Raw genomic sequence first — 12,053 nt, 5'->3', positions numbered from 1 at the left:
CGTTGAAAAAGCAAAACAATATGTTTTATTTCAGTTGAGAAAAACCACACTCTTCTGAATTGATTCTTGAATTTACTAATACAGCAAGAAAAAGGTAAATTATTTCAGTAATTCATTATGAGAGCAGTCAGAATGATCAAGCGGCCGTTATTGCGGTTTCCCTCTCAACAGCCTTCATCAAGAAGCTTCCCTCTTCAAGCACCATCTGAACAGGTAAGAATCCCATCCCATTAGCCATAGCTAACATCATCCTTTTGGTCTCAGCCCTAAACTCATCCAGATCAACTGTTCCACTTGAGTCACGATCAAACTGCAAAAACAGAGAACTATAGACAGAAGAAAGCTCATCCGGATCAGGCTTCACATCAATTCCAAAATGGGTCTCGAAAACCCTGAGGGTATGCAACTCCTCCAACATCTCACTGTAGGAAAGGAGACCATCACGGTTGGTATCTAGGTGAGCAAAACGATCTCTTATGAATGCACCAAAAGCTACATCATCTTCAACGAAGTTGACAATGGTAGCACTATCCAATATCTCCACACTCATTTTAGCTAGCTCTGATATTTTAGCTGATAAACAAAGGAAATAGGAAGGTATAGTAGAAGAGAAGATTTTGAGTTGGGTTTTTTTATGAGGAGAGGGATCTTTGAGGATTTCATATAAATAGGACTTGGAGAGGGAGCTTTAGTCCTCACTATGGCCATTTGTTTCTGACAATTTGTTTCGGTTTTGAAGATTGTGGGGGGGGGGGGGGGGGGGGGGGGGGCAGATCTTTGATTTAAGGATGTTGTAAGTAATGGAATAAAATAAGGGAAACAAAGTCAAGATAAAGAGAAGTTGGTGCAATTACAATTAGCTTCAAAAGTTTTGAGAATTTGGAACCAATTGGTTTGAGGATTGACCATAAAGAGTTCCATTGGTCAATTCCCGAAGACGCGCCCATTGAAAGCTTTGTTAAGGATGTTGCTTACTATCTTCACAACTCTATTTCTTTTCTTTTAAATATTATAATTATAATTATATATATATAATATAATATATATATATAAGATCTAATGTTTTTTAATATTATAATTTTTTTGGGTGCATCAGCATAGTATATTTGGTATCTTAGTTGGTATAAATTATATTAGATTGTTGCTGAAAGACAATTGAAGTTAAAATTGGAGTAGAAAAGATCTAAATTAGATTTTTCTTATCTTTTTTATATTTGCAAATTTAGACAATTGACAGATTCAAAATATCAAAATATTATTTTTTACTACACTCAGTATCCACTTCATAGTTTTTTTTTGTTAAAATGATAATTTGATCTTTTATACTTTGGAGTTCTTTCATTAAATCGTAAACCTAGTGTGTTCAAACTAGGCTAGAGTTAGATTTTTCAAAAACTTTTGTTATCCATTAACATTTTTTTCTATAAATTTTAGTTTAGTTTTGATGGATTACATTCAAGATTTTTTTGAAGTATATAAGTTATAATTTAATAAACCAAAAAACAAAAAAGAAAATATAATAGTTTTTTTAACCTTCTTTTGGTACTTAAAAAGTTTACCTCAATTAATTTGTGGAGTCCAAGTAATGAACTTTGCTATTTGAAAATGAGTTTTGTAAGCTCAAAAGTTGTTGTTGGGAAGCCTAAGAGACTTCACGACCTTGATATTTGGTTGAATTAAATTGGAACTTACATGAAAAACAAAAACTCAAACTAGAGAGAAACCAAGGTTTTGTTATAAAGTTTTCATACCATTTTTCTACCCTGAAAAGATAATAGATACAAGTCACGAATTCAATTAGAACTAATACTTCCAACGGTAAAGTGTTCATGTCAACATGACTGAATAAAGTACCATCGACTAAGAGGTTTAATGGCATAATCTTTTTCTTCACTATAAGGTGTTTTAAAGTGAGACAGAGTTCAAAATAATGTCATATGCTTCTCTTATAGCACTTAAAGCCTATCATCAAACCTCTTGGTGATAAATAAGTAAGAAACCATGAAACGAAGCTATCACATTATGGCTGATGATTTCTTTACTGTTGAACGTAAGTTAGAGAAATTGAAAATTTTGATAAACTAAGAATTGAAAAAAATATGGTTAGATATGTCCATCAACTTAAGCTTTTAGGTTATTGGTGATTTAAGATAGTATCAAAGCATGGCACTTTAGGATGTCTTGGGTTCGAACTCTCGCATCGTTATTTTCACTCTATTTAATATTGATTTCACTTAATGGGTCTTCATCATATTTCATTTAATTTTCGAAATGGCTCGATCCTATACCATTGAAAGTCTCATTGTTCGTTGTTTGGGCAACTTCTTTGGCTCCTCACTTATCAATTTTTTTTCTTTTTAGTTTGTGAATAATGGAAGAAGACCTCAACAGTAGTATAATAGAGGAATCACACACAATTGAGGAGGTTTTGATTGGAAATCGAGTTTGGATTCCCCCAAATGTTGAGTATATTTTTGCTTTATTTTGACTAGAATTGTCCCATAGACATCAGTCCACCAAGAAAGTGATGTTACTACGAAGATATACTTTTCTAACCTCTTCTTTTTGTTTCTAATTTATCTCTTAATTTGGTGATTCTTATACGAAAAAAAAAAAACTTTCAACTAATGAATATTTTAAGAAATTTTGTTGTGGATTTCCAAAAATAAATACACACTCAAGGGTGTGATATATATATGCATGAAACTCTAATATAGGTGTATAGAATACTTTCAAGAACGACATACAATTGTTTTTTGGTTTAGATTAGACAATCAAAATACAACTAATTGAATTAAAAATAACTTCAAATCCAAAATAATAGCATTTACCTATATTAAAGTTTGAAATTGTTTTAAATAGCAATTACAAATAATGTAAAATAATGATGGCATAGAAAGGAAGATTTGTTAAATTTGTAAATTATATTTTAATTCATTTTACTATATTATTTTGAAAACAAACTCTTCTCATCTTTTAAAGTCCAAAATTAAAATTACACTCATTATTTTCTGGTAGTTTGGGTTAAGCATTGGAGATTGATGATATGCTAGTGTGTGTGTGTGCACAGTTCCTTTTCTTTAAGAAGGCCATCTCACACTCCATGCAGTACACAACCAATTAAGCTTAAGCTCCCCCTCATGCATGTCAACTCATCTTTATCCTAACCCAACTAATTCTTGTCAGCTAGCTGTTGCAGCCACCTCCACATATATCTCCCAAGGCTTAAGAATTTACTGTTGATCAAGCCCACATGAGTCATGAGGTGAGTCTTTTCTTGCATAGATATTATATTTGTGTATCACATGTGTGTTTATATTTATATTGGAATCAATAGATGTATTAATGAGATATATATATATTTTTGTATAGTTATTTATTCAACAGTATATTGAATAAATAGACAAATATATACATTAAGTATTGTCTTTAAGACAGATACAACTCATTTCCAGCAAGTAATATATAATAAGAGGCACATGAAATGAAAAGAATAGTGTTACTTAGGATATATCATCAGCTGATCTAACTATCTTCTGTAAGACAAAAAAAAAAAAGTTATCTTCACATGACAAAATTACATAAGATTGATTATTTTGAAAACATACAATATATCCACTAAGAATTAACTTGATTAAAAAAATGTTGAGTTGCATGACGTATTGGCTTAGCTCACATATATGCTTACAACAAAAGAGTCCAATTAATGATCGATATAGCCATAGTGTGCCACCCAAACGTAATCTACAAATCCCAAACACATAAACACGTATAGAAGAGAGAGAGAAATATTGTAAAATGGGAAGAAGCTGTGAGGAAGAAGAAAGAAGAGATTTGAGTAAACAGGAAGATGAAGAAGAAGTTGAAGTAATAGTGGTTCCATGTCCTGCCCAAGGCCACATAAACCCACTCCTCCAATTTGCCAAGCATCTTCTTGCCCATCACCCATCTCTCAAAATAACCCTTCCACTCATTTTAACAAAAAACGCCAACAACCATTCTACAGTAACTCAATATCAAACACTCACTCCTTCACTCACTATTCACCACATTCCTCTTTTGCCTTATCAAGGACTTGACCACCCTGATCAACGTGTTTTTTGGGAGCGTCGTCAAGCCGCCATTCGCTCCTATTTGACTCATCTTCTTACTTCTAATCCAAATATTGCTTGTGTTGTTTATGATGCCTTATTACCATGGGTTCTTGACATTGTCAAACAATTTGGAGTTTCCAGTGCTGCGTTCTTCACTCAGTCTTGCGCTGTTAATTCTATCTATTATAATGTTTATAAAGGATGGCTTGGTGTTCCTTTGGGACAGTGCTCCATTTCTTTGGATGGCCTCCCTCCTCTTCGCCCCTCTGACTTCCCCTCTTTCGTCTCCGATCCTGTCAAGTATCCTGATATTCTTAATATGTTATCCGATCAATTTGCACGTTTGGATGAAGCTGATTGGATTTTCACCAACACTTTCGATAGCTTGGAACCACAGGTAATTGTCAATGTTAAATATCAAATTGAATTTACTATAACTCATTCCTTTACCCTCTCTTTTCATAAAGATTTTTAGTTTAGCTTTTTGCTTTAATATTTCATTTTATGTTGGTTTTCTTCCAATGCATTTCTTTAAATAAACAGAACTTGGACTATTAGTATAATTCTAAAAACAAAAAGAACTAAAATTTTCACTTTCTTTAGATTCAACTATTCATCAACTTTTACCCCAAAACTTAAATAATACTTTCAGAAATCAGAAACGTCCGTAGAAAATGGATAACAAAACAAATATTTCATTCACTAGAAATAATAATAGTTTTTAAAAATGAATCGCAAAAACCCAACTGATATATATACTTTGTAAATATTTTGGTTGAATTTGGTATATTTGAAAACAAGTGTTTTAAAAACTTCTTTCTGTTTTTAAAAGTCTCAGTAATTAAAGAATTGAAATATTGAAATGATCAAAAATAAAAACCATATTGTAAAGAAATAAAAGGAAATAGATTTAATTTAAAAATAAAAAATGCATGGTATACGTTGAAGTTTTTGCAACAAAATAGAGAAGTTATATATATTTGTATCTGTCAGGAGGTGAAGTGGATGGAAGGGGAGTTTGCAATGAAGAACATTGGACCAACGGTTCCTTCAATGTACTTAGATGGACGGCTAGAAAACGACAACGATTATGGGGTTAGCATGTTCGAATCAAAGAAAAACAAAGACTTGACAATGAAATGGCTTGATTCTAAGCACCACAAATCCGTCATTTACGTCTCATTTGGAAGTTCCGCTGAATTGGAAAAGGAGCAAATGGAAGAGTTAGCATGTGCCCTTAAACTAACCAACAGATACTTCTTATGGGTTGTTAGAGAATCCGAGATCCATAAGCTTCCTCAGAATTTCATTGAGGATCATGAGGACACAGCAGGTGATCAGAAAGGGTTGGTGGTAAATTGGTGCTCTCAGCTCCAAGTGTTGGCTCATAAATCGGTTGGCTGTTTCGTTACGCACTGCGGTTGGAACTCGACCCTGGAAGCGTTGAGTTTGGGAGTGCCATTGGTGACGATGGCGCAGTGGTCAGACCAGCCAACGAATGCTAAGTATGTGGAGGATGTGTGGAAGATTGGGAAGAGGGTGAGATTAAGGGAGGAAGACAATGGAGTGTGTAGAAGAGAAGAGATAGAGAAATGTGTGAATGAAGTTATGGAAGAAGGAAAAGTTAGAGAAGAAATAAGAAAGAACTTGAGGAAGTGGAGGGAATTGGCAAAAGAAGCTATGGATGATGGGGGAACCTCTCATGCAAACATTATTCACTTTGTACAACAACTTTTGAACAAAACTAATTAATTTGTATCATTTTTGTGAGAGTTCACATGGGTGATGAGCTCAAAGACAATGTATTTTTGTTTCCAGACTTCCAAATTAAAAGAAGTTAGATGTAAAGCTCATTGAATCAGAAGTTCGTAATATTATGTTTAAGCATTACCCTTTTTGTTGCAGTCATGGAAGATTTCTCCATCTCTCTCTGCCAACTTCACGTATCTCAAAAAGAATTCCTCAACAGATGGGAATTGAATTTCGTCGTACAATTTGTAATTCAATTATGAAAAACAAAAACACAATTTTATAATATACTGTGGTTATTATAATGCAACTATATTTCCTATAACATAGTTTTAATATAAGTCATATTCACATCTACAATATCGATATAAAGCTTATTTATACATATATATATATAATATTTGAGTCTCATCTAAATATTTATCTCCCTTATATTATATGGTTTTAATTATAAATTAAATTATTAACTATATTATAATGTAACAATATACATTATACACTATATTAATCATATTAATACAATTTAATTTCTTAATTAAATAATTTAAACCATTTCTAATTATTCCAAAATCAAATATTTATTTAGATTTTAACTAATTATAGATTAGAAACTTGAATGATATGAGATTAATTAAACTATTTAATTCAAATTAATCAATATTCATTAGTTATTAGTCACTCCACGAAAATTGAGAGTTGCACTCTTAGCAATGTAGATGTAATTTTGTGTCCATAAATATAACAAGTCAATAATGCGTCTAACCTTTTACAAATTGTTCGTAATTACCAACTAGGTCAAATTGTTGTTATCTTGTAATTGTATCTAAGTCTTTATATACCATTATATTAATCCCTCTAATGAACAAAGAGTCTATAGTCTAATTACTATAAACTAACTCCTTTAGGGTCAATGAGAGGGTGAGACTTCATTGTTTAAGACTTGAAATTAACTATGAAGGAAGCAATTCATCTACTTCCTCTTAAGACAAAGAAGTGAAATTTCATCTTTGTATATATGCAGTTGTGCTTCCAACTCCCTACTCAAACATATCTCCAAATGACCGAATTAGTGAGTCAAGAAAACTAGCCACTAAGCTCACCATACAGATCAAGGGATTGTTCTCATAGATAAGAGTTCACAACTGATCACTTAGGACTAAGGTCGAAACACATATGGTCAATCCTAGTAAAATGTTAGTCTCTTCAAGTAATTGTGTTATAAAAATAAACTAATCATTTCATAGTTCGATATTGTATAAAATATTTATACAAGACTACCTCCACTCACATGTCTCACTACAAGAATTTCGGTCTCTACCAACGCAGAAAAACTCTAGCAGATATTAAAAAAAACTTGGACAATGCCTCTGCCAACGTTTTCTTTTTGTATTACCGTGTATTTTTATTTTTATGTTTTTAAATTGTTTAGAGACCTTTGAAATTACTAGAATACTCAGGCGTGCGTTCATATCAAGACATTTATTTCTTTTGAAATTATCTATGTTTTTCTTAATTCGAAATTATATATATGCATAGAAAATAATATTGAATTGAGAAAAGTTCAACCATTTAAAAGAAATATAATTAATAAGATGATTAAAGGTTAACCTATTGCAAACATAACACAAAAGTATATATTAAACGAAGTAATAGACAAAACAAAATATCGTGAGTAAAGAGACCCCGAAAACAAACTTAAGTAGAAGAGAAATTTCAAATGTTTATAAAAAAGATTGAAGAGAGTTCTTTTTATATATATATATATATATGAAGATAAAAGTTACAAAATATTTTGTAATTTCATCCTTAATATACATTGTAAATTTTGAAAATTAAATTATAGAAATAAATATATAACTTTTCATATTCTAACCTATTCATCTCTTAAATAATAACTTACCCCATAAATGTGAGAATTTGAAAAGATTATAAATTGTTAATGATATTATATTAATTAAATAATCATAAATAAGCCATCGAGTAAATCGTTCAAAAATGATTCTTCCCTTAAGCTCCTTTTAATACAGTGAAGATAAGGATATATCGGAACTTGAAGGGTTTTATTTGTGGTGTAGTGTACTTTTGACAATTTCATGTCTCGTATATTTTTATACATTTTTCGGGTTTGCCATTTTCATAATTAAATGTTTTTAATATTTATCCACAACGTATTGTTATTTATCTAGTCACCTTTAGATATTATATTAGATGTAATATTTATTTATTTTTAATCATCCGCTTAAGTTTTTGGGTTGAATTCGTTATTTTAGAGAAATCTTAAATATACATCTATGATAGTTTAGATGTGACAAATTCTTATACCAATATTAGAGAAGTAAATTGGGAGACGGTCTCAATCGGTTTCATTTGAATTGAATAAAGTTTCCAACCATCACAAGATTGTTTAATTTATACACTTTGAATTGAGTAACTCAACTAACACAATTAATAAATTTTACTATATTGGTAAATGTTGTAATTCATTTTAACATTTCTTCCCTTCTTTAAGTCCAACATTGCATTACTTACAACCATTATTTTCTGGTTTGGCTTAAGCAGGGTTGATGCTAGTGTACAGTACAGTTTTCCTTTTCTTTAATAGGCCACCCTAGCTCACTCCATGCACACAACCAATTAAGCTCACCTCCCCCTCATGTCAAGTCATGATCTTATCCTTACCAAACTAATTCTTGTCTGCTAGCTGTTGCAGTCAGCTCACATCTCCCAAGGCTTAGATTAAAGAATTTACTGTACGTTGGCCAACCACACAATATATGAGTCATGAAAGGTTGGGTTTGTACTGTGTATCACATTATGGGTTTGTATTGATATTGGAATCAATATATGTATTATGAGATATATATATTTAATCTTCTGTGTAGTTATTTATTGAACAATATATTGAATAAATAGACAAATATATACATTAAGTATTGTTTTTAAGACAGATACAACTCATTTCAAGAAAGTAATATATAATAAAGAGGCACATGAAATAAAAAGAATAGAGTTGTTACGTTACTTAGGATATATCATCAGCTCTAACTATCTTCTGTGTAGCACAATAATTCTTCAATCGCACGAAAAAGTTATGGTAATCAGTATCACACATAAAAGACAAAAAGACAAAAAAAAAAAAAAGTTATCTTCACATAACAAAACTACAGATCAAGATTGATTATTTTAAAACTATATAATATATCCACTGAGAATTAACATGATTAAAAAAAATGTTAAGTTGCATGACGTATTGGCTTAGCTCACATATATGCTTACAAAAAAAGAGAGAGCTCAAATAGTGATAGCTACAGCCACCCAAACAATGTACCAATCCCAAACACATAAACACATAATTGAAGAGAGAAAAATATAGTAAAATGGGAAGAAGTGTGGAAGAAGAAAGAAAAAATTTGAGTAGGGTACAGGAAGATGAAGTTGTTGAAGTAATAGTGGTTCCATTTCCTGCCCAAGGCCACATAAACCCACTCCTCCAATTTGCCAAGCATCTTCTTGCCCATCACCCATCTCTCAAAATAACCCTTCCACTCATTTTAACAAAAAACGCCAACAACCATTCTACAGTAACTCAATATCAAACACTCACTCCCTCACTCACTATTCACCACATTCCTCTTTTGCCTTATCAAGGACTTGACCACCCTGATCAACGTGTTTTTTGGGAGCGTCGTCAAGCCGCCATTCGCTCCCATTTGACTCATCTTCTTACTTCTAATCCAAATATTGCTTGTGTTGTTTATGATGCTGCATTTCCATGGGTTATTGACATTGTCAAACAATTTGGAGTTTCTAGTGCTGCGTTCTTCACTCAGTCTTGCGCTGTTAATTCTATCTATTATAATGTTTATAAAGGATGGCTTGGCGTTCCTTTGGAACAATGCTCCATTTCTTTGGATGGCCTCCCTCCTCTTTGCCCCTCTGACTTTCCCTCTTTCGTCTACGATCCTCTCAAGTATCCTGATATTCTTAATATGTTATCTGATCAATTTGCACGTTTGGATGAAGCTGATTGGATTTTCACCAACACTTTCGATAGCTTGGAACCACAGGTAATTGTCAATGTTAAATTACTATAACTCATCCCTTTACCCTTTTTTTCATAGAGATTTTTAGTTTAGCTTTTTGTATTAATATTTCATTTTATGTTGGTTTTCTTCTAATGCATTTCTTTAAATAAACACTTGAACTATTAGTATAATTCTAAAAACAAAAAGAAAGTTTTATTATTATTATTATTTTGGCTACAATTTTCACTTTCTTTAAATAAATAAATTTCAAATAACCCATTCATCAAATTTTAAAAACAAAACTGTGGCCTTTTTCAAACGTCTGTAGAAAATGGATAACAAAACAAATATTTCATTCAGTAGAAATAATAATAGTTTCTAAAAATGAATGACAAAAACCCAATTGGTATATTTTTAAAATATTTTGGTATATTGTTTTAAAAACTTGTTTTCTATTTTTAGAAGTTTGAGTAAGAATTGAAATATTGAAATGATAAAAAGTGGAAACCATATAGTAAAGAAATAAAAGGAAATAGATTCAATTTAAAAATAACAAATGGTACGTTGAAGTTATTGTTACAAAATAGAGAAATTTTATATATTTGTATTCTTCAGGAGGTGAAGTGGATGGAAGGGAAGTTTGCAATGAAGAACATTGGTCCAATGGTTCCTTCAATGTACTTAGATGGAAGGCTAGAAAACGACAAAGATTATGGGGTTAGCATGTTTGAACCAAACAAAAACAAAGATTTGACAATGAAATGGCTTGATTCTAAGCACCACAAATCCGTCATCTACGTCTCATTTGGAAGTGGCGCTGAATTAGAGAAGGAGCAAATGGAAGAATTAGCATGTGCCCTGAAGAGAACCAACAAATACTTCTTATGGGTTGTTAGAGAATCGGAGGTCCATAAGCTTCCTCAGAATTTCATTGAGGATCATGAGGACGCAGCAGGTGATCAGAAAGGGTTGGTGGTAAATTGGTGCTGTCAGCTCCAAGTGTTGGCTCATAAATCAGTTGGATGTTTCGTTACGCACTGCGGTTGGAACTCGACCCTGGAAGCGTTGAGTTTGGGAGTGCCGTTGGTGACGATGGCGCAGTGGTCGGACCAGCCAACGAATGCCAAGTACGTGGAGGATGTGTGGAGGGTTGGGAAGAGGGTGAGATTAAGAGAGGAAGACAATGGAATGTGTAGAAGAGAAGAGATAGAGAAATGTGTGAATGAAGTTATGGAAGAAGGAGAAGTTGGAGAAGAAATAAGAAAGAGGTTGAGGAAGTGGAGGGAATTGGCAAAAGAAGCTATGGATGATGGAGGAACCTCTCATGCAAACATTATTCACTTTCTACAACAACTTCTTAACAAAACTAATTAATTTCCATCATTTCTGTGAGAGTTCACATGGGTGAGATGAGCTCAAAGACACAATGTATTTCTGTTTCAAACTTTCATATTGTTCATTTAAATTAAAACAATCTATTAAATCTCCAAGCATATTCAATAAATAATTGAAAGGATTTCTGTCTTATATCTTATTGGAAGTGTGCTGGAGGATTTAATATTGATGCAATTTCATTTTAGATTATGTTAATCGGTATCAGAAGTTAGATGTAAAGCTCATATTATATATAAAGCACTCATGGAAGATTTCTCCATCTATCTCCCCCAACTTCACGTATGTCTACAAGAATTCTTCAATGTTAAATTTGGATAGTACGGGATTCCATCACAAAATCGATTGGCAATTAGAGAAATAGTTCACCTATCTTATATGAAGTATGAATCCACTAGGTTTTTCCAATGTGAAACTCTCAACTTCTCTAATATGTCTTCTAAAGATGGTGCGTCTTTTTGGTTCACCTATTATGGACCGAATACCCGTTTGGGTTTAGTAGGCTCTGATACCATGTTAAATTTGATAGTATAGAGTTTTATCTCAAAACCAACTGGCTAATAAAAGAAGTAACTCATCTATCTTATATGGAGCAATACTCCAACGTGAGACTCTCAACTTCTCCGAACACTCGACGGATGGAAATTGATTTTCGTCCTACAATTTGTAATTCAATTATGAAACACAAAAACACAATTTTATAATATATAATATGTTTAATTAACTATTTAATAAACCATCTATTATACAAACATAATTCATAGCCACATTTTTTATAATGCTACTGTGTCCC

General features: G+C 32.1%; 3 protein-coding genes across 3 annotated transcripts; 2 read left to right on the top strand and 1 right to left on the bottom strand.

Moving 5' to 3' along the window:
* Positions 1–2: 2 nt before the first annotated feature.
* Positions 3–743, bottom strand: LOC105435869. Its single transcript, XM_011659242.2, has one exon. The coding sequence runs from the start codon at positions 548–550 to the stop codon at positions 137–139; it is 414 nt and encodes a 137-aa protein (XP_011657544.1). The 5' UTR covers positions 551–743; the 3' UTR covers positions 3–136.
* A 2,997-nt stretch (positions 744–3,740) lies between these two features.
* Positions 3,741–5,998, top strand: LOC101217272 (UDP-glycosyltransferase 74E2). Its single transcript, XM_004140191.3, has 2 exons — positions 3,741–4,491; positions 5,088–5,998. The coding sequence occupies exons 1-2, from the start codon at positions 3,799–3,801 to the stop codon at positions 5,844–5,846; spliced, it is 1,452 nt and encodes a 483-aa protein (XP_004140239.2). The 5' UTR covers positions 3,741–3,798; the 3' UTR covers positions 5,847–5,998.
* Positions 5,999–9,156: 3,158 nt separating this feature from the next.
* Positions 9,157–11,536, top strand: LOC116404376 (UDP-glycosyltransferase 74E2-like). The gene is made up of 2 exons (XM_031886704.1): positions 9,157–9,910; positions 10,484–11,536. The coding sequence occupies exons 1-2, from the start codon at positions 9,221–9,223 to the stop codon at positions 11,240–11,242; spliced, it is 1,449 nt and encodes a 482-aa protein (XP_031742564.1). The 5' UTR covers positions 9,157–9,220; the 3' UTR covers positions 11,243–11,536.
* The last annotated feature ends 517 nt before the right edge of the window (positions 11,537–12,053 follow it).

The sequence above is a fragment of the Cucumis sativus genome, chromosome 6, assembly GCF_000004075.3.
Source record: "Cucumis sativus cultivar 9930 chromosome 6, Cucumber_9930_V3, whole genome shotgun sequence".
NCBI classification, from domain to species: Eukaryota; Viridiplantae; Streptophyta; class Magnoliopsida; order Cucurbitales; family Cucurbitaceae; genus Cucumis; species Cucumis sativus.
Note: the sequence above shows the minus strand (reverse complement) of the source record. Positions and strands in the feature narration are given on the sequence as shown.